A 19,213-nucleotide genomic window follows, 5' to 3' on the forward strand; every position below is an offset into this window, starting at 1 on the left:
TCAATTTAAATATTGTTAAGTCAAGCGATCATGTGATTGATTGATAACATTAAAAAATGAAATAAACTTAATATAATATACGAAGCCTATAAGTCAAATATATATTTTTAAAATGTAAACGAGGGCACCATTGCCTCAAATAGCACCTACGTCCTATGATATAATGACTGCTCGTGCCATAGCCACTTCACTAAGAGGCAAGCTTTCAGATTATAATAATGTATATCGACGATAATATATTTTTTTCGTTTTAAATTTTGATGATAATATTAATAAATCGGGAATCGACAGCTCTAATTGAACAATAAGAATAAGTCGAGTATATCGTGGAGTTTTGAATATTTAATAATTTTATTTTTAAAATTTAAAATATGAAGGATTAAAATAAATATTGTTAACTAAAATAAAATATTTTAAAATTAAAAAAATTAAAAAATTAAAAATAAAATAATCGTTAAATATCTTAACATAATAAACAAACTTAAAAAAACATCGTTCATTGGGCAAGGTGTTTGTAGGTCGGCAAAGACGAGTAATATAATTTACAAGTTGAAGAATCAAAATGAAATAGGTAACTAAAGTCAACGAGATATTTAAAAAGGTTTAAATCTCATTTAACTCGATAAGTTATTAATATTTTAATTTCAAAATTTTTAAAAGAAATTCAAAATTAAGCTTATATTTATATTTAAAGTTAAAATTAAAACAAAAAATAAAATCGATATTTAAATTTTAAATGTGTTTTTTTTTTTAAAATAAAAGAAAAGTGTTAACGTGGTCCACGTGGCGGCAAGTGGAGCGTGAAGAAAGGGTAGGTGAGGTGCACGAAGCAGACATGGTGACCGGGGATCCGCATCTTGGGATAAGAGTAAACTACAGATTGGCGGGTGTTGACCTGGCAGTGGGTGGAGTATGACGTGGCGACGACGTGGAGTGGGGACACAGAGTCTGAGGTGGCAGAGGGTGGCTTTTGGAAGTAAGGAAGAGCCAAAAAGTAGAATGTCAGGAAAGCACGAGGTTTGCCAGCGAGGCGGCGAGTGGTAGCCGCTGGAATCGCCGAGGGAAAGGAAATGGAATTGGTAAACATTTGACAGCCCGAGAAAATTTTTTAAAAATAAAATATAAATAAATAAATAAATAAAAGCGCATGCTTTTAGGAAGGAATATTAGAATATAGCCATTATTAAATTAATAACAAATAATAATAATAATTATTATTATAATAAAAAACATTATCCTTTTTTATAATTAATTTTTTTTATTTACGACCAAGTAAGACAAGTCAATATGGGGAGCTACCGAGGCTGACCTGGCCCTGATCTGGATTGTCGGAATTCCAAGATTGGGTGGGATCTAGTTTATTGCTGATCTGGCCCTATCAATGGACCAGATTTCAAATCTAGTAGAAAGGTCGATCTTCTACCGTTGATTACGCTTTGAACATTGGCCAGGTGGGACCCAGGGAAAATATCCTAGGATTTCAAAAAATGGCCCCATCATTAATGTTTGCTTTTTCTTTTTTTTTCTTTCTTTTAATCTTTTTTATCGAGATATTTTAACTACTCGCTCGAGATAATACTCTCGTGATTATAACAGCATGTCTACCGCTAACAAATATTGTCTTATTTAAGTTTTTCCATCAAGGTTTTAAAATGTGTTCACTAAATAGACGTTTCCACACAATTATAAGAAATGTTTTGTTTCCTTCTCTAACTGATGTGGTATCTCACGTCATAATCTCTCAGAGCCAACCATAAGAAAAAGGACTTGTCGGGGACGGAAACCAATGCAAAAGATCTTAAACACTAAATGAAAACAAAACTCAAATTTAAGGGTAGAAATGTAAAATGTCGGGACCTAAGGATCAGATTGAAATTGAGCTCAAAACTTAAGAATAAGTTAAACATTTTGAAATGTAGGGTCTAAACGAAAACAAAAATCAAAAGTTAATCAGCTACGACCAAGTTCAATGAATCAACAAGCTCGTCTATGTTCATTACATGATAAATAATTGATGAAATGATAAATTTAGTCGTCTTTTTTAATTTTAAAATATTTTAAAGTTCTAAGAATTTATTACAATTTATCTTAAAGTGTAAAACAACTCCAACTCCCAACTAATTAAAACAACCCGTTGGCAAACAAAATCACGGGATTCATCGTAAAACGCCGCCGAAAGCTTATGTGAAGGCTAAGCCGGTTGAAGAACCGCCGACCAACAAATGCGTCCAGGTTCATTGTATCAAAAATAATTCACTAGATTTACAAATTTAATTCTTAAATTTTAAGTTTATATTTTAATCCCTAAATTAAAAATTAAAAAAAAAAAAAACGTCAAATATATAAGTTTTTAAAAAATAATTGATGTATTAAATTTTATATCTAATAAAATGTCCGATAAATATATAAATTTTGGAAATTTTTTGAATAGAGGCTACTACTAGCAGAAGTTGTGTACGAGTCTCACGGTTAAAAAAAAAAAATTCGACACCCTCTCCCCTCTCTAATCAATGTAGTTGTCCGCTTTTTGCCCGTTATGTATTACCGTCAACCTTACAGTTTTCTTTAGATTTCCACACCCTTTCTCCTCTCCGATCAATGTGGTTGTCCATTTTGGCTCGTTACGTATTACCGTCACCCTCACGGTTAAAAAAAAAAAAAAAAAGGTTTCCGCACCTTTTTTCATTCCAACCAATGTGGGATCTCACAGTCCACAATCCACCATCCTTGGAGATCAGCGTCTTTGTTAGCCCACTGCTCGGTGTCTAACTCTGAAACCATTTGTAATAGATTTAGTCTCCCGCTAGTAGATATTGTCCGCTTCGTCTCGTTACGTATCGCCGTCAGCCTCACGATTTTAAAACGCGTATGTTAAGGAGAGATTTCTACACACTTATAAGCAATTCTACGTTCCTCCTCAAACCAATGTGAGATTTCACAATCTTTCAACGATTATTTCTTTATTCATATATAAAAGACATAAAATCAAAATATAAGGATTATTAACATTATTTTTCTTAAATTTAAGGACAAATAGCAATAAATATAAAAATTAGAGAACTTAACTCCAAATTTAACCTAAAATACTTCAATATCTTATTTATTTGTTCCATCACATCAAAAAATAATTTAGGCTCATTAGCTTTAGGCAATTTGTTACTTTGAAAACTATAAATGGTCCAAGCAAAATGGATTAATAGTTTTATTTGGTTGATATTTTACGCAAATTCTAATTTATTAGGATGAAATAACGGTGCCCTAGCTCTTGTAGCTCGGGAAAAAAATCGAGTTATTTTCCATCATTTTGTAAATAAAATATTATCCTGTTTATAAAATGGAAAAAAAAAACACGAGAAATTTGAATATCTAAATTTTTAATAGAAGTATTCGTGGGTTAGGTTGGATCGAGCTACGACATTGTTTAAACCCAACCTAATAATTCTCGTCGTAAAATTTTTCAACCCAAACAACCATTAATAAATAATAAACCCAACCCAACTATAAATTTTTGGAACAGCTCGAGTTGTTTAAGTCATATTCGAATTTTACTTTTAATAAAAGTAAAAAATTGAGTATATATTTTGAGAAATCACATTCTAAATAATAATAAAGAATAGTAGTGAAATTAAATAAATATTTTTATTTAATAAATATATTTATATAACTGTAACTAAAAATATATATTTTAAAATCAACAATAAATTTAGGTTTATTCGATTCAACTGAACGTCAATACATACAAATTTTCAATTATTTGAACCCAACTCAATTCAAATAAGTTCATAATTCAATCCAAACGACGCAGATAAAATTGGATTAGTCAAAATTTTTAAGTCATTAATTTTTTTTAACGGAATTACTTTTTAATTAAAAATCGGTCGTAAAATTATTATCATATGAACGTATATATTAAATTAATTGTGTAGAGGTATGAATAGTTTCTATCAATAAAGAAGGCCAATTAAGATTGAGATAAGATAAGCTTGTTGATTGTATTTAAAAGACAAAGACCATTGGTGTGACGTGGCATTTGTTGGCCAAAAAATAATAATACAATATTTATTAATAAATAAATAAATAAATAAAAGAAAATCAATTTCCATAATCGGTAATGATTACATGGAAGAAATTTGAATTTAAAGTGACCATTCATCTTTAATGGAATTTTACCCATGATTAATTAAAGCTATGCCATTTGGGGGACAATTCTTCAAATCTCATCTTAAAATCATTTAATTTTGACCATTAATGTTTATTATTAATAAGTCGAGCTTCGAAAAAATCTTTTGGATTAGCGTAGAATTTCGAATTAGTTAAATTGATGATTCGAATCATCTGAATAGAGTTTGACGAACAATTGCAGTGATCTATCTCCGTCACGATGAAATTTCAAGGCACGTGTCGTTGGCTAAGCCCATGTGACGGAGGAGTCTCAAGGGCTGCTTTGTAGCTCAATTCCCACTGAGCGATGGGTAAAGCTAATGATTAGAGGCATCGGGGGCGCAACGCCCTCGACCTATTCTCAAACTTTAAATAGGTAGAACGACATGGTTGCTTTGTTGAGCCATGCTATGGAATCACCCTTAGTGGGATCTAAGTTAGCGTGCAGTTAGGGTTGTGGGTGGTTCTTTTTTATTTTTTATTATTTAAAAAAAATAGTATTTCATTAATAACTAAAATCTCATAAAAATTCAAATATCGCATATTTATAAGTCACAATGCAACATTAACACTAGCGACAAACGTAAAATATTCTTAATCTTAAAAATAACGTAGAGTTGTAACGTTATGTTCGGATTGAAAAAATTTGAACCGACCCAAACTGTGATATCCTACATTGGTTGGGGAGGAGAACAAAACACCCTTTATAAGTGTGGAAACCTTCCCCCAACAGACGCGTTTTAAAGCCTTGAGGGGAAGCTCGAAAGGGAAAGCTCAAAGAGGACAATATCTGCTAGCGGTGGGTCTGGAACCAAGATGACAAGATGAGATATGACGTTGTATTGAGAGACCTTGGCCTTGTATAGAGGCAAGTCGGTTGTGTCGCATACGATTGAACATGCACGCGCAGGCAACGTGTGTGATTGAACAAGCTTGGATTTCGCACAAGTTATGTTCAGTTGGCAAAGACAAAGCTCTCCTAAGGTCCGACAAAACCACAAAACCAGACCAAAAATATATATGAGATTTTAGTTTTCAATAAAAATGATCGTGAGAGTTTTCAAATCACGAGGTTAGTCAAACCCACAGATAAGATAGCATAAATCAAAACCAAAATTGAAAACCTTTTACAAACTCTGACAAAAAAAATAATAATAATTAGACAAAATCCGAAATTATTGGCTGAAAACCAGGGTTAAAATGGTAAATGAAAAGGCAAAGCATTAATTAAACATTAATTAATTTAAAAAGTCCAAAAAAAACCAACAAAACTTTGGGTCTATGTCTGTCGGTAATCTTGTTGTTCGCATCAGCCTCCACCAGTTCTTGCTTCTTCAATCGTGGCTTTGTTTTCTTAATTTTGATACCCTTAGTGGAATTCTTTCTTGGACACAACTACCCTTTTTCTTTTTTACTTTTTATTTCTTGCTCTTTTTAATTTTACATTTAGTCCCTCATCCACATTTATTTATTTTTCTGCCTCTCAATTTTAAAAAAATGTCTAAATCATCCCTCAAACATCGATTTTTAACTTCGAATTTTCGGCATGAAATTAAATTTTGAAACCAATAAAACACTATACTTTCGATTACGTGTTTAATAGATTTATATATTTTAAAAGATTTAATAAATCTAAAATTAAAAGTTTAGGGATTTATTAGACACAAGGTCGAAAGTTTAAGAACTTATTAGACCCAAGATCGAAAGTTTAGGAACTTATTAGACACAGATCGAAAGTTTAGGAACTTTTTAGACACAGGTCGAAAACTTAGGAACTTATTAGACACAGACCGAAAGTTTAAGAACTTATTAGACACAAGATCGAAAGTTTAGGAACTTAGGAACTTATTTATAAAGTTGACTCGACCAACCTAGACTATCCAACCCAAATCATAAACGTTGTTGTTGGGTTTTTTTTTTTTTTTTTTTCTTCTTTCTTAGTTTGTGTAAAACTTCATTTCCACCCCTATTAGATATTGTCGTCTTTGGGCTTTCCCTTTGGGGCTTTCCCTCAAGGCTTTAAAACGCGTCTGCTAGGGAAAGATTTCCTCCCCAACCAATGTGGGATATCACAATCCGCCCTCCTTCAGGGCCCAACGTTCTTACTGGCACACCACCTCGTGTCTACCCCATTCAGGGAATAGCCTCCTCACTGGCACATCGTCTGACACCTGACTCTGATACTAATTGTAACGGCTCAGGCCCACTAGTAGATATTGATGGCCCATATGTCTTGATTTTATACTTAAAAAATTATTATTTTTAATTTAAAAATTAAAATAGACATTTTAAAAGTTTACGAGTACTTTTACCGGTCAAACTATAGGTCGGTGAAGTTTTACTTACCTAATTGGATGTCAAAATATTCCTTATTATCTAATGGAAATTTTAAACAATCACTTTCAATGGTTTCATTTCTTTGTCCACGTAATTTTCCTGATAAGCATGCCAGGTCAGCTGGTCAAAGAGGATTGTGATTCCAAATTTGGGTTATCTCCTTGTTTTTTTTTTTTTTCTAATATTTCAAATATTTAAAAAAAATAATTAAAAAGCCAAATTTCATATTAAAAAAATATATATAATCAATTTAATTATATAAGATAAGAGTAGTTTATATGGTTAATGGAGTATTATTATTATGCTAAGCTACCAATTATAGAAATGATTATTATTATTTAATTCAGTAATAAAATAATTGAGAATATAAAAATGAATTCCATTTATACTATGTATGAAAATATTTTAAAAATCAATTTATTTATGGAGTATAAATTTAAATTTTGTGTAGAGTGAATTCATGAATTTACGGGCTATAAATAAATTGAAAATTGAAAAATCTATTGGACACAAAATCGAAAATTTAAAGATCTAGAAGACGTTTTTAGCTTCATTTTCAACATCAGTATCCTTGTCGTCCTCGATCTCTACCTTGCCATCAAAGAGCTATTGTTCAAATTCATTCACCTCGTCGTAGTGGTGCATCGACCACGTTCGAGATATCGAACCGGTTGGCTCCCAACTCCTTGCATGGAGGCTAATGCCATGACCGAGACATCACCAATGAGCGTACGTTGATGCATAGGATATCGCAAACTTGCTTCTGGTCAGTTGCAAAACTGCAGCGTTAGACAAGCTTCTTGCAACCTCTAATAGACAAGGAGACTAGTGAGGTCGTAACCAAGGTTCTCAAGTGAGATAATAATCCTGCATCACTCATATTGGACCTGTCCAAAAGTAATGTCTTTCGGTTTTGGATTAGTTTCGATTGCTTGAAGCGCTTCATCCCGAAGGCTTTTGCAATCTCTCAAGTCAAGCCAATATGGGAGAGGAGTTCCACATTGGCTAATTAAGGGGGAAGATCGTGAATTTATATGTGAGATCCTACATCGGTTGGAGAGGAGAACGAAACATTCTTTATAAGGGTGTTGAAACTTCTTGACAATCCAAAGAGGACAATATCTGCTAGTGGTGAGATTAGGCTGTTATAAATGGTTTTAAAACTAGACACTGGGCGGTGTGCTAGTGAGGACGCTGGGCCCTGAAAGGGGGTGGATTGTTAGATGCTACGTTGATTGGAGAGGGAAATGAAGGTCAGTGAGGACGTTGGGCCCCGAAGGGGGGTGGAGTGTGAGATCCCATATATGTTGGAGAGGGGAACGAGTGCCAGTGAGGGCATTGACTCTGAAGGGGGTGAATTGTGAGATCCCACGTCGGTTAGAGAGAGGAATGAAGCGCCTAAAGAGAACAATATCTGAAGGGGTGGACTGTGAGATCCCACCTCGGTTGGAGAGGGGAACAAAACGCCCAAAGAAGACGATATTTGAAGGGGGTGGATTGTGAGATCCCACATCGGTTGGAGAGATAAATGGGAGCCAGCGAGGGCGCTGGCCCCAAAAGGTGGGTGGATTGTGAGATCCCACATCAGTTGGAGAGAGGAATGGGTGCCAGCGAGGACGCTGGCCCCGAAAGGTGGGTGGGTTGTGAGATTCCACATCGATTGAAAAGGAGAACTAAACGTCAAAAAAGTGGACAATATCGGTTAACAGTGAACTTGAGATGTTACATTTATAAGTAAGAAACACTATCTCCCTTATATTTGAAAGTTTCACGAAAAGACTTCAACCGGATAGAATGTATTGGATAGTTGAATCATCAGACTGACCGCAACATCGTGGCCACGATAATATCATAAATGTCGTTATATTATAATAAAAAGAAATTAATTACAATAATTAAATAAGGACAATAATCAAGAACATTATAAGTAAAGGACAATATCATGCAAGGAAGGAGATCATCAAGCTGGCCATAAAAAGAAATTAATTAAAATAATAATAGATAATTAATACAGTCTTTAAATATTTTCATAAAAACTGACATTTTAAGAAATATAGTTTGGAAAAGATTTTACATTCCTCGGAAGTGGTTGGGCCCAGATTGCTGGGCCCAATATACGTGGCCCATGGGCTTCAATTTCCTTAGAAGCCCAAGGCCTCCTTCGTCTCCTCCATTTCCCCGCGTCGTCCCGTGTTTCGTCAGCCATTTTTGTTGCAGCACAGCAATGGCGTCCTTTAGCTTCGGCTCCCTGCTGACGCTCTCAGAGATCTTCAGGTCGGTACTTATCATCTACGGCGAGTGGCAGGATGCGCACATGGAAGTTAGATACACTGATGTCGATTACATCGTATTCTCAGACGCTGCTTCTCTAATGGCGTCCGGAAAGTCCCCTTATCTGAGATCCACTTACAGATACTCACCGTTGATCGCATTTTTGCTCATACCGAACTCTATCTTCCATCGCTGTTGGGGAAAATTTCTATTTTCAGCGTCAGGTATCTTCACCTTTTCATTCGATTCATTGAATTATGATTTTCTGTTGGTTTCTGAATCGGTTGTCTTGATTCTGTCTAGATTTGCTCGTCGGCTTCTTTATACGTACTATTTTGAAGAAACGTGGTGTTCCAGAGAATTTGTGCATTGGTTCTGTTATGGTTTGGCTTTTTAACCCGTTTACGTTTACCATTGGCACCAGAGGAAACTGCGAGCCTCTTGTTTGTGCAATGGTTCTGAAGATCCTTTTGTGTCTGATGAACGGTGTAAGTTTCTTTTCTCTCTCAGTTACAGCTGGAACTGTGTCAATTAGGTGAAGTTGCTAAAATTAATTCTTCAAAGTTGTAGTTTGGAAGAATAGGTAGGAGTTTGCATGACAAGTTGGGCTAATTTTCAAACTTATTTGCATAACAAGTGACTTAGCCATTTAGTGTCAATTTGAGTATGACTCAATTGGTTGAGGCAATACATATGCTATGAGGTTATATGTTCGAATTCTTTTGTGAGATTCCACATTGGTTGGAGAAGGGAACAAAGCATTCCTTATAAAGGTGTGGAAACCTCTCCTTAGCAGACGCGTTTTAAAACCGTGAGGCTAATGGCTGTACTAATGGGCTAAAACGGACAATATCTGCTAGTGGTGGGCTTGAACTGTTACAAATGGTATCAGAGTCAGGTTCCGAATGGTGTGCCAATAAGGACGCTAGGCCCCCAAAGGGAGTAGATTGTGAGATCCCACATTGGTTGGAGAGGGGAACGAAACATTCCTTATAAGGGAGTGAAAACCTCTCTCTAGCAAACACATTTTAAAATCGTGAGGCTGACGGCACTACTAACAGGCCAAAGCGGACAATATTTGCTAGCAGTGGGTTTGAGCTATTACAAATGGTATCAGAGCCAGATTCCCAAATGGTTTGCTAGCGAGGACGCTGGTCCCTTAAGGAGGTGGATTGTGAGATCCCACATTGGTTGGAGAGGAAACGAAATATTTCTTATAAATGTGTGGAAACCTCTCCTTAGACACGTTTCAAAACCGTGAGGCTGACGACGATACTAACAGGCAAAAGTGGACAATATCTGGGCTTGGACTGGGGTTGTGGAACTAAAATCAAGAAAAAAAAAAAAAAAAACTTTGCCATGTAGTGTATATAATTGATGGAAATATGCAGTAGCCTAGAAAGATTACTGTTTAGATAATGGGATGTAGCTGTTTACTGGGATATTCGTGCGTTTGTTAGTAGATTACCCATCTGTAGTCTAGTATAACTCCCTTTCCCTGTAACAGGCCAGTTGCTACAAGCTGCATTTTGGTATGGTCTTGTCGTCCATTTCAGAATCTACCCGATCATCTATGCCCTTCCAATACTTCTGATTCTCAATCCAAATCTTTTCAAATCTGATCAGAGCCCCGCTCTTCAGAAATGGAGTCAGCGTGATGAAGAGGCTCCTCAGAGCAATTTAGGATTGCGGTTGGCTCATAGTTTTAGTCCATGGTTTCTTATAAGAACCATAATGACGAAGGAAAGAATACTTTTTGGCCTCATTTCTGGTTCGATTTTCACCTTCTGCACTGGATTGTTCTATTATCTATATGGTTGGGAATTTCTGCACGAGGCGCTGTTCTATCATCTTACACGTACCGACCCAAGGCACAATTTCTCGATTTATTTCTACCACATCTATCTGCACCATGAACACGAGTTCTCGGTCATGGAGAAGCTCATTTCATTTCTGCCCCAGTTGGTAGTGCAGCTCGTTCTCGTTTTTTCGTTTGCTCAAGACCTTCCATTCTGCTGGTTTGCACAGACTGTAGCATTTGTGGCATTCAACAAGGTTTGCATTGAAATCTATTTTTGATCCAAAAAAGTTAGAGCTAGAGCTATGATTCCTGTTAATACATGGTTTTTTTTCGAGTTAATTCTGCTAGAACCGTGTTTCTTGACACCATGGTTTGAACATTTGTATTCTTTTGAAAAACTTTTTTTTTTGATCAACAGGTGATCACAGCACAATATTTTGTCTGGTTCTTCTGTCTTCTACCTTTGATTCTTCCATGGAGTAAGATGAAGCTTAAATGGAAAGGTGCATTATCGATATCGATCTGGACGGGAGCACAGCTTCATTGGCTGATGTGGGGTTATTTGCTGGAGTTCAAGGGAAAGAATGTGTTGATTCAACTGTGGATGGCAAGCATCTTGTTCTTGGCTGCAAACACAGCCGTTTTGAGCTTAATCATCAACCAACACAAGCTCTCTGCGCTTTTCACGCTACTTGAAAACACAGCTAACAATACAAAGAAATCCAACTGATGCATTATGTAGGTATTTTATGAGTTAATTGATAGTTCTAATTTTATAATTGTCAACAAACTCTCATTTTGTTGTTAATTTGCTCTGTCAGGGTAGATTCTTGCAATCTCTTCAGAAATGAACTTTGGAGCAGGGGAGGTCAGTCTTGAGCAATTTGTTAATCATTAAGTTATTAATGGAGAATATGAACAAATATTTGCAATTTGAAGAATAGTCTTGCTATCTCTTAATCTTTTCATAGAAAGAGCTACCTCCATAAATTAGGGTACCCTTAAATGATCTGAATTCGTATTTTTGACTAGTAGACTAAGTTAGGGTACCCTTAAGTGATTTGGATTCGTACGTTTGACTAGTATACAGAAGTTAAACTACTAAGCGTAAGAGCTGTTGTAGTGGATTTGTAGTGAGTGTGTCAAAGTTAGTAAAAGTTTGGAGATAAAACTCTGTTTGAAGGCATTCTTATAGGGAGATTAGTGATTGAAACTTGGAACTAAGTCACATTTTGAGCTATTTCTAAGGCTTATTTCTTACTGGTTTTAATGCTTAATTAGTCAATTTTACACCTCTTGTTTGTTTCGTAGAAATCAAGTATTTGGAGCTATATAGAGAAACCACAAAGATTTGGCTAGTAGTCGAGTGAGGATAGAAAAAAAATCAAGAAAAGAGAAGGAAAAAAAGGATCGTTTTTGTGAGATCCCACATCGGTTGGAAAGGGGAACAAAACATTCCTTATAAGAGTTGTGGAAACTTCTCCTTATCGGATAAGTTTTAAAGTCTTGAGGGAAAAGCCTAAATAAGACAATATCTGTTAGCGGTAAGCTTGTGCTGTTACAGTTTTGAGCGAAAATTTTAGGTATTAAGCGTCAACATCTTTGGAAATATATCGTAAAGATAAACTTCTTATAGAGGATACCCATTTATTTTAGAAACCAAAGTACATGAAAGAAGCCATAGCCCAAAAGTACTAAAATCCCATTTTGTTGTTTATGAAATAAAAGCTTGAATGATGGATGGAACAACTCCAACAATGGGTGTAATTATGCATCGACTAAAACCAGCCTTCTTAAGTAGGTTTGCCCATTCTTCACCTGTTCTTTCTCTTCCCTTTCGAAAACGAGTCATCAACATGATATCTAAAGTTAACCTTATATCCAAAAGCAACTTATTTTCCTCTTTTTCATCAATCACTGTATCTACAATCATCACTTTTCCTGTATTTTCTGGAATAGCTTCCTTGCAGTTCTTCAAAATTTTGATGCACTCTTCATCATCCCAAGCATGTAGAATCCACTGCAATTCATTTCATGTTAAACGAAAATCAAGAAATAAAAATGTTATCAAACAAGCTTAATAGATATTGTCTTATTTGAGCTTTCACCTTCGAGCTTCCACTCAAAGTTTTTAGCGAGAGGTTTCCACACCCTTATGAAAAATGTTTCGTTCTCCTCCTCAATCAATGTGGATCTCATAATCCACCCCCCTTTGGGGCCCAACGTCCTTCTTGGCACACTGCCTCATGTCTACCCCCTCCGAGGCTCAACCTCCTCATTGGTACATCGTCTGATGTTTGACTCTGATACCATTTGTAACCGTCCAATCCCACCGCTAGCAGATATTATCCTTTTTGGATTTTTCCTTTCGGGCTTGCCCTCAAAGTTTTTAGAACGCATCTTCTCTATTTCCCCACCTTTATAAAAAATGCTTCATTCTCCTCCCCAACCGATTGTGAGGTCCCACATATGTTAGGCAGTAGAACAAAATATTCTTAACAAGGGCGTGGAAATAGAGCAAACTCATTTTAAAAACCTTGATGGAAAGCTTGAAAGGAAAAGTAAAAGGAGGACAATATCTACTAGCGGTAGACTTGAGCTATTACATACATAACTACAAGCTATACTTACCATGAAGAAAGCAGCATCAGCCTTGGGGACATAATCAAACATACTGCCACCAACATGTTGCACACCCTCGTATTCTTGTGAAGTGCTCACAACATTTGGAAGATCAAAGTTAATACCTTTCATCCATTGGCAAGCCTTTACCAAAACGCTCAAAGTAGTCCCATTTCCTCCTCCCACATCCACCAAACTCCCAACTCCATTAAACATATCTCTACAACTTCCAAGTATTGCAGGCAAAGTAACCACTCTAGCATTACAACCCAATCCCTCATTAAACAGCACGTTGAATGCTGGATTTGCTGCAGCATAGCTCCAAATGTCCTTACCATGAGCTGCTTCAAATAGATTACTATGACCTGCCGCATCGGCCTTGACCTTAGCACTTAGATTATGCCATGGTGCAACCATTGTGGGGCTGTTCTCTAGCAGAAGCAAGGAAGCCATGGTCGTGAGCATGCGGGACAATGGCGTTTGGGAATAGGCTATGGGGCCTTCAGCGGTGGTTTGTTGTTTGAAGATGCCGCGGTGGACGAGGAAGCGCAAGATGCGGAATAAAAGTGGTGGAGAGCAGTTTAAAGCAGAGGAGAGTTGTGATAGCGTCATGGGTCTTCCATGGCTTTCAATGGCATCAGCGATTTTAAGCTCTACGGCGCATTTGATTACTGCTGCTTCTGCGAACCCAAATACGTATTTGTATATTTGGATCTTTGCCTCTTCTTCTTCTTTCTTCCATGAAGATTCCTTTGACGTAATTTCCATTGATGTGATATTATCTCTTACTTGAATGTCTTCCAAGTTCTTAATACAATATGATTCTATACATGCATATTATATATATGAAGGCTTTGAGCAAATGGGCTTTGTAACCCCTAGCGTTAAGTACGTCCCTAGCGGTTGTTGTCTTTTTTGAGCTTTTTCCACTTTGGACTTTCCAATCTCACAATCCGTCCTTTTTGGAACTCAGCGTTAGCCTGAGCCTAATGATAGCAGATATTGCATTTCTTGGGCTTTCTGATCTCATAATTCACCCCTTTTAGAGCTTAGCGTCATCTGTTCCCTTCTCCAATTGATGCGAGAACCCCCACAATCATCTCCTTCGAGGAAGCGTCCTTACTGGCACATCGACTAGTGTCTGACTTTGATACCAGTTGTACCATTGTCCGGTGTCTGGCTCTGATACCAACTGTAATAGTCCAAGCCCACTGCTAGTAGATATTGTCCTATTTGGGTTTTCCCTTTAGAGCTTCCTCTTAAGATTTTTAAAACGGTCTGTTAGGAAGAGGTTTCCATGCTCTTTTAAAGTATATTTCGTTCTCCTCCCCAACGGATGTGGGATCTAGTTGTAATATTGAAAATTGAGTTATTAAGATATTTTATCCTTTTTAAATAAAAATTATATTAAAAAATAAAATATATTCTAAAAAATTATATAAAAAATAGATAAAAAGTTGTGGTAGGGAATCCAAAAATTTTCGTAGAAATAAGAATTAAGAATATGATGCACGGATGAAGATGGGAAGACTTCCCTGTCTTCTGTCTTCACCCCTATGAGCATCTCTACCTATTATCATAAATTAAATCATAAATGACCTTTATTATACATAAATAATTCAATTAATTCAATTAAAATGATATCTACTCGTGTAGGTTTATATCTTATATTAGTTTCAATTTGGTTTATTTTTAATCTTTTTCTATACTTTTAAAACGTTGATTTTATTTATATTTATAAAATTTTAACAAAATTCCATGCACCATGTGTAAATTCTTTAATACTAAGTTATGATAATATTTAAAAATATATATATATTTAAATACTGAAATTATGAAAATAATATATTTTTGGTCATTGAAATTTGATTTAATGTAGTACTAGGGTTTAGGGTATGTAGTGAAATAATGATAATCGACATTTATTAAATTTATTTCATTGCCGAGTTGACATGTAGATTTTAAAACACTCTAATGAGACCGATTCTAAGGATAAAATGACTAAAAACAGCTAAAGAATTGAAAGTTATTACTTATACCAACAATGTGCACCTTTGTTTTCGGTGGCTCAATTTTTGTGACTCAATTATAGGAACTTCATGGTTAAACGTATTTTACTTAGCAATTCTATGTTGGGTAATATTTTAGGAATTTTCTTAGGATGCATGTGAGTGAAGATAAAGAATAGTGGACTAACTCGTGTTGGTTTATAGGGGATAGTCTTCACTCTTAAGAAGGGAAGAGCATAGACAAAGTGATCATGTCACATGCAGGAGAATGTCAGGGCCATTAAGTCCCGAATCCGAACTTCGAATCTTGGGTATGAGTCGTTATAAAACGGAACAAATTTTTTTTCTTTTAGTAACGATTGTTGGTCTGAAAATAAAATAAAACAAAATAATTAAGCAAGAATATTGAGTTTAAAATGGATATGTCCATTTAGTTTGCAGAACGGGTCGATGGGGAATTTCGGTTTATCTAGAGAGGGAGGGAGCGAAGGAGAGTTTTATCCCGTTTAGTAAAATGGGGACGTAGATTTTATTCTCCATCTCAATCTCCCGCCACCACAATATTTATTTATTTATTTATTTATTAAATGTACAAGGGTTTCCATAAATTCGTAATTAAAAAAATAAAAGAAAAGTAAATGGCTACAACTTTTAAAACTATAGAGTTTCCATAATTGCCTTTATTTAAGTAAACTTTTGCCAAAAAAAAAAAAAAAAAAAAAAAAATTTAATATTTAAAAAAAAAAGTATTGAAAAAAGACAAGCCTTTTGAAATGTTAATGGGTCTTTTTGGAAAAAGAAAAAAAAACTACCCCTAAAAAAAAATTGAATAAACGTTAATGGGTTTTTAAAAAAACATTTTTTAAAGTAGAGGAATTAATAGATATATTAAAAAATTAAAAAAAAAAAAAATAAAAGTTTAGAGATAATCATTGGAGTGATGATAGACGGTTCTCATCTATAACATTTAATAGTTTTATCTCGTAGTTTAAGCACGACCTCTCAAGTTTTTTCTTCTTGCAACTAAACCCTAATTTACTATACTTCTGATGATATATTTAAATGAGTTAGGCTCGTGAGAGTAACATTCAAACATTTTACTGGCTAGTCGAGAATATACTCTTTAATCAATAAAAAATTATACTAGATTTACATGTACATATTCTTTCGAACGTTTTTTAATACGCACATAAGCTTAGTCTAAGACGCACGAACTCAAATACAGAACAAAAGAAATGAATCTTTATACATTTTAACGATTCCCAAGCAAAACGTTTGGTTTAATTTATGATATTGTATGCATTATGATACAATGTTCTATGTCAAAATATTACTCCAAACGAAATAGGATATTTAAAGCATGACCGCTCTTATTTTTCGAATCATCGTTACAAGCTTTTACAAGACAAACAAAAGACGAAAGATATACGAAATAGAAGCAATACTCAATAAACTTGGGTGTCAATACGAGAATAACTCAACAGTAATTACTTTTTTATGAAGTTGAGGGCTTAAATCTCTCGAGAGACTCACTTGTTATACTGAAAAAGACATAGATCAAACGGATAAACTTGATTTCGTGTTCTTGGATTGATATCAAACGAAACCTTGAATGATAGATTGGATAGTAGAAGTAGGAGTGATGGTATGTCGACTAAAACCAGCCTCCCGAAGAACATATGCCCATTCCTCTCGAGTCCTTTCTTTTCCTTTTATGGTATGAGCCATCATTATCATATCCAACATCAACCTTATATCGGACACCATGCTTTCGTCCTTTTCGTCAATGACTACTTCAACAATGATCACTTTACCTGTCTTTTCGGGGATCGCTTCTTTGCAATTCTTCAAAATTTTGATGCAATCTTCGTCGTCCCAATCATGTAGTGCATTCTGCAACAACGTTCGAACTCAAAAGTCAAATGGTTAATATTCATCGTCCTACTGTGAATGAACCTCAATAGAAATAGTAGATTTTTGAGATCAATATAGGTTGAAGGAAAATTCCTAAGAGGTTACCAATATCGAAAGACTGTTGATGAGCAACTGAAAAAAAGATGCATCTTGTTACTATAGACAAACTTTCAGCTCTTTTAAGCCTTTGTTAGCTATCCTATCTTCAGAATTGCTCTCATTCGGTTGTTGTTTTGGTTCATTTATGTACTTCTCTTTTACTCAATGTCACAGCGTGAGATCCCACTCTTATCTCAATGACACCATAGAGATATTAAATGAATGAAATTGGGAGGAAACTTTGGGCAGGCTAATGCCTTCTCGACACTATCGAACCTGAAATCCCATAAGATGGATGCACCATGCATAGTAGTCAGACTACGACTACGTAACATGACCCTATCAAGCAAAACGCCTAGCTCTACGATACCGCACAAGAGTAGAAAGGGAAATGGAAGGTCCTTGAACGCTATACCAGCTCCTTTTAAGCTAAGGAATCTTTTTCGTTCATCTTGGGATTCTAAGGTGGTTCTCACAATATCAGGGGTTTTTCGGCCAAAGTTTTCACTGAAGCAAATCGGTATATTTGATAGAGTTCCATTACTATCATTTTTTCTAGAGGGGAATGAGTGTCAGCAAGGACACTGGGCCTCGAAGGAGCTAGATTGTGAGATCCAAGGGTGTCGAAACCTCTCCCTAACTGACGCATTTTAAAAACATTGAGTGAAAGTTCGAAAGGAAAAACTTAAAGAGGACAATATCAGCTAGCGGTGGACATATAGGTTAAGTACTGTTTGTTAACTATTTGACTTCTGAAAACTTACTATTCTTTCACCTATTAGCTTATTTATATTGTTATCTACTTTATAACGTCATCAAAATTCAATCTTAAATTTTGAAAATAACAAAAATATTTTTTTGTAAGAAAGACGAAAACGATAGTAAAAAAACCGTGAGTTACAATTTTAGAGACTTAAGAACCTATGAGAGACGTGTTAAAAGACACAAATAAAGCACGAACCATGATGAAAGCAGCATCAGTCTTCGGGACAAAATCGAACATATTCCCACCAACATGTCGAACACCCTCGAACTCTTGTGAAACAGACACAACATGTGGAAGATCAAAATTAATACCTCTAATCCAAGGAAAAGCCTTCACCAAAACACTCAAACAACTCCCATTTCCTCCTCCAACATCCACCAAACTTCCAACTCCCTCAAAAACCCCTCCACACCTTTCCAATACAGCCGGCACAATAACCACCCGAGCAAAGGAAGCCATGCCCTCATTCATCACCATATTATGCGACGAATTGGCTGCACAATACCTCCCCAAGTCCTTCCCATGAGCCATCTCAAATGGCTGAGTCCCCCCATCATTAGCTTTGAGATATGCACTCAAGTTGTGCCATGGCGCCAACATCACAAGGCTGCTCTCCAACACATGCATGGGAGCCAAGCTGTGCGCCCCACTGCTTGTGAGCAGCCGGGACATGGGCGTTTGGGCGTAGCTTTTGGTGGGCTCTTCTTTGAAAATTCCTCGATGGATGAGGAAGCGTAGGATGCGGTGTAGAAGCAACGGAGAGCAATTTAAGGAAGATGATAGCTCGGTGAGTGTCATGAGGCCTCCATGGGCTTCGATTGTGTCGCCAATTTTGAGCTCTATGGCACATTTTATGACTGCCATTTCAACGAAACCAAATATGTACTTCCATACTTGGACTTTGATATCATTGTTTTCTTCTTCTTCTATCTTCAATTTGGAGTCTTTGCTACCAATATTATCCATTATTGCTTCAAATTGCCTTGATTTGTTCTAATTTTAACATATATATATATATATATGAACAAAGGGAAAATGTTGAGGTAGTGGTTGAGTAAAGGCCAAATATTTTAGTTCTATGATTGATTTTCCACTTAATAATTCTAATTAAAGAAAAAGCAATTTAATTATTTTATTGATAAAAGAAAAATCTATTGGAAACCCTACTTAGAGCGGAGATATGGAAGTTTTCTCTTTATTTCGATCTTTATTCTCGCAAAAATTTTAATTTAT

At 35.6% G+C, this 19,213-nt stretch overlaps 3 protein-coding genes across 8 annotated transcripts; 1 reads left to right on the plus strand and 2 right to left on the minus strand.

The window, feature by feature from the left end:
- The first annotated feature begins 8,686 nt into the window (after positions 1-8,686).
- On the plus strand, positions 8,687-14,021 carry LOC111811487 (GPI mannosyltransferase 1). 6 transcript variants are annotated; one of them, XR_015411973.1, is made up of 6 exons: positions 8,687-8,993; positions 9,073-9,255; positions 10,277-10,824; positions 10,989-11,312; positions 11,392-11,438; positions 11,882-14,021. XR_015411973.1 is itself a non-coding variant. In XM_087118127.1 (5 exons), exons 1-4 carry the CDS (start codon positions 8,723-8,725, stop codon positions 11,298-11,300), a joined length of 1,314 nt encoding a protein of 437 aa, XP_086974253.1. In that variant the 5' UTR covers positions 8,687-8,722; the 3' UTR covers positions 11,301-11,312; positions 11,392-14,021. The 6 variants fall into 6 exon arrangements, 3 of the variants coding, with proteins under 3 accessions (XP_086974253.1, XP_023554127.2, XP_023554128.2); XR_002817549.2 differs by having other exon boundaries at positions 10,989-11,308; XR_002817550.2 differs by having other exon boundaries at positions 10,989-11,308; positions 11,397-11,438.
- On the minus strand, positions 12,187-13,960 carry LOC111811488 (acetylserotonin O-methyltransferase-like). Its single transcript, XM_023698361.2, has 2 exons — positions 13,202-13,960; positions 12,187-12,590 (listed from the first exon to the last, which is right to left on the minus strand). The coding sequence occupies exons 1-2, from the start codon at positions 13,958-13,960 to the stop codon at positions 12,285-12,287; spliced, it is 1,065 nt and encodes a 354-aa protein (XP_023554129.2). The 3' UTR covers positions 12,187-12,284.
- A 2,529-nt stretch (positions 14,022-16,550) lies between the features above and the next one.
- Positions 16,551-18,959, minus strand: LOC111811489 (acetylserotonin O-methyltransferase-like). The gene is made up of 2 exons (XM_023698362.2): positions 18,176-18,959; positions 16,551-17,094 (listed from the first exon to the last, which is right to left on the minus strand). The coding sequence occupies exons 1-2, from the start codon at positions 18,944-18,946 to the stop codon at positions 16,798-16,800; spliced, it is 1,068 nt and encodes a 355-aa protein (XP_023554130.2). The 5' UTR covers positions 18,947-18,959; the 3' UTR covers positions 16,551-16,797.
- Positions 18,960-19,213: the final 254 nt, after the last annotated feature.

This window comes from Cucurbita pepo, chromosome 15, assembly GCF_057944985.1.
Source record: "Cucurbita pepo subsp. pepo isolate OVF chromosome 15, ASM5794498v1, whole genome shotgun sequence".
Lineage (NCBI taxonomy): Eukaryota > Viridiplantae > Streptophyta > Magnoliopsida > Cucurbitales > Cucurbitaceae > Cucurbita > Cucurbita pepo.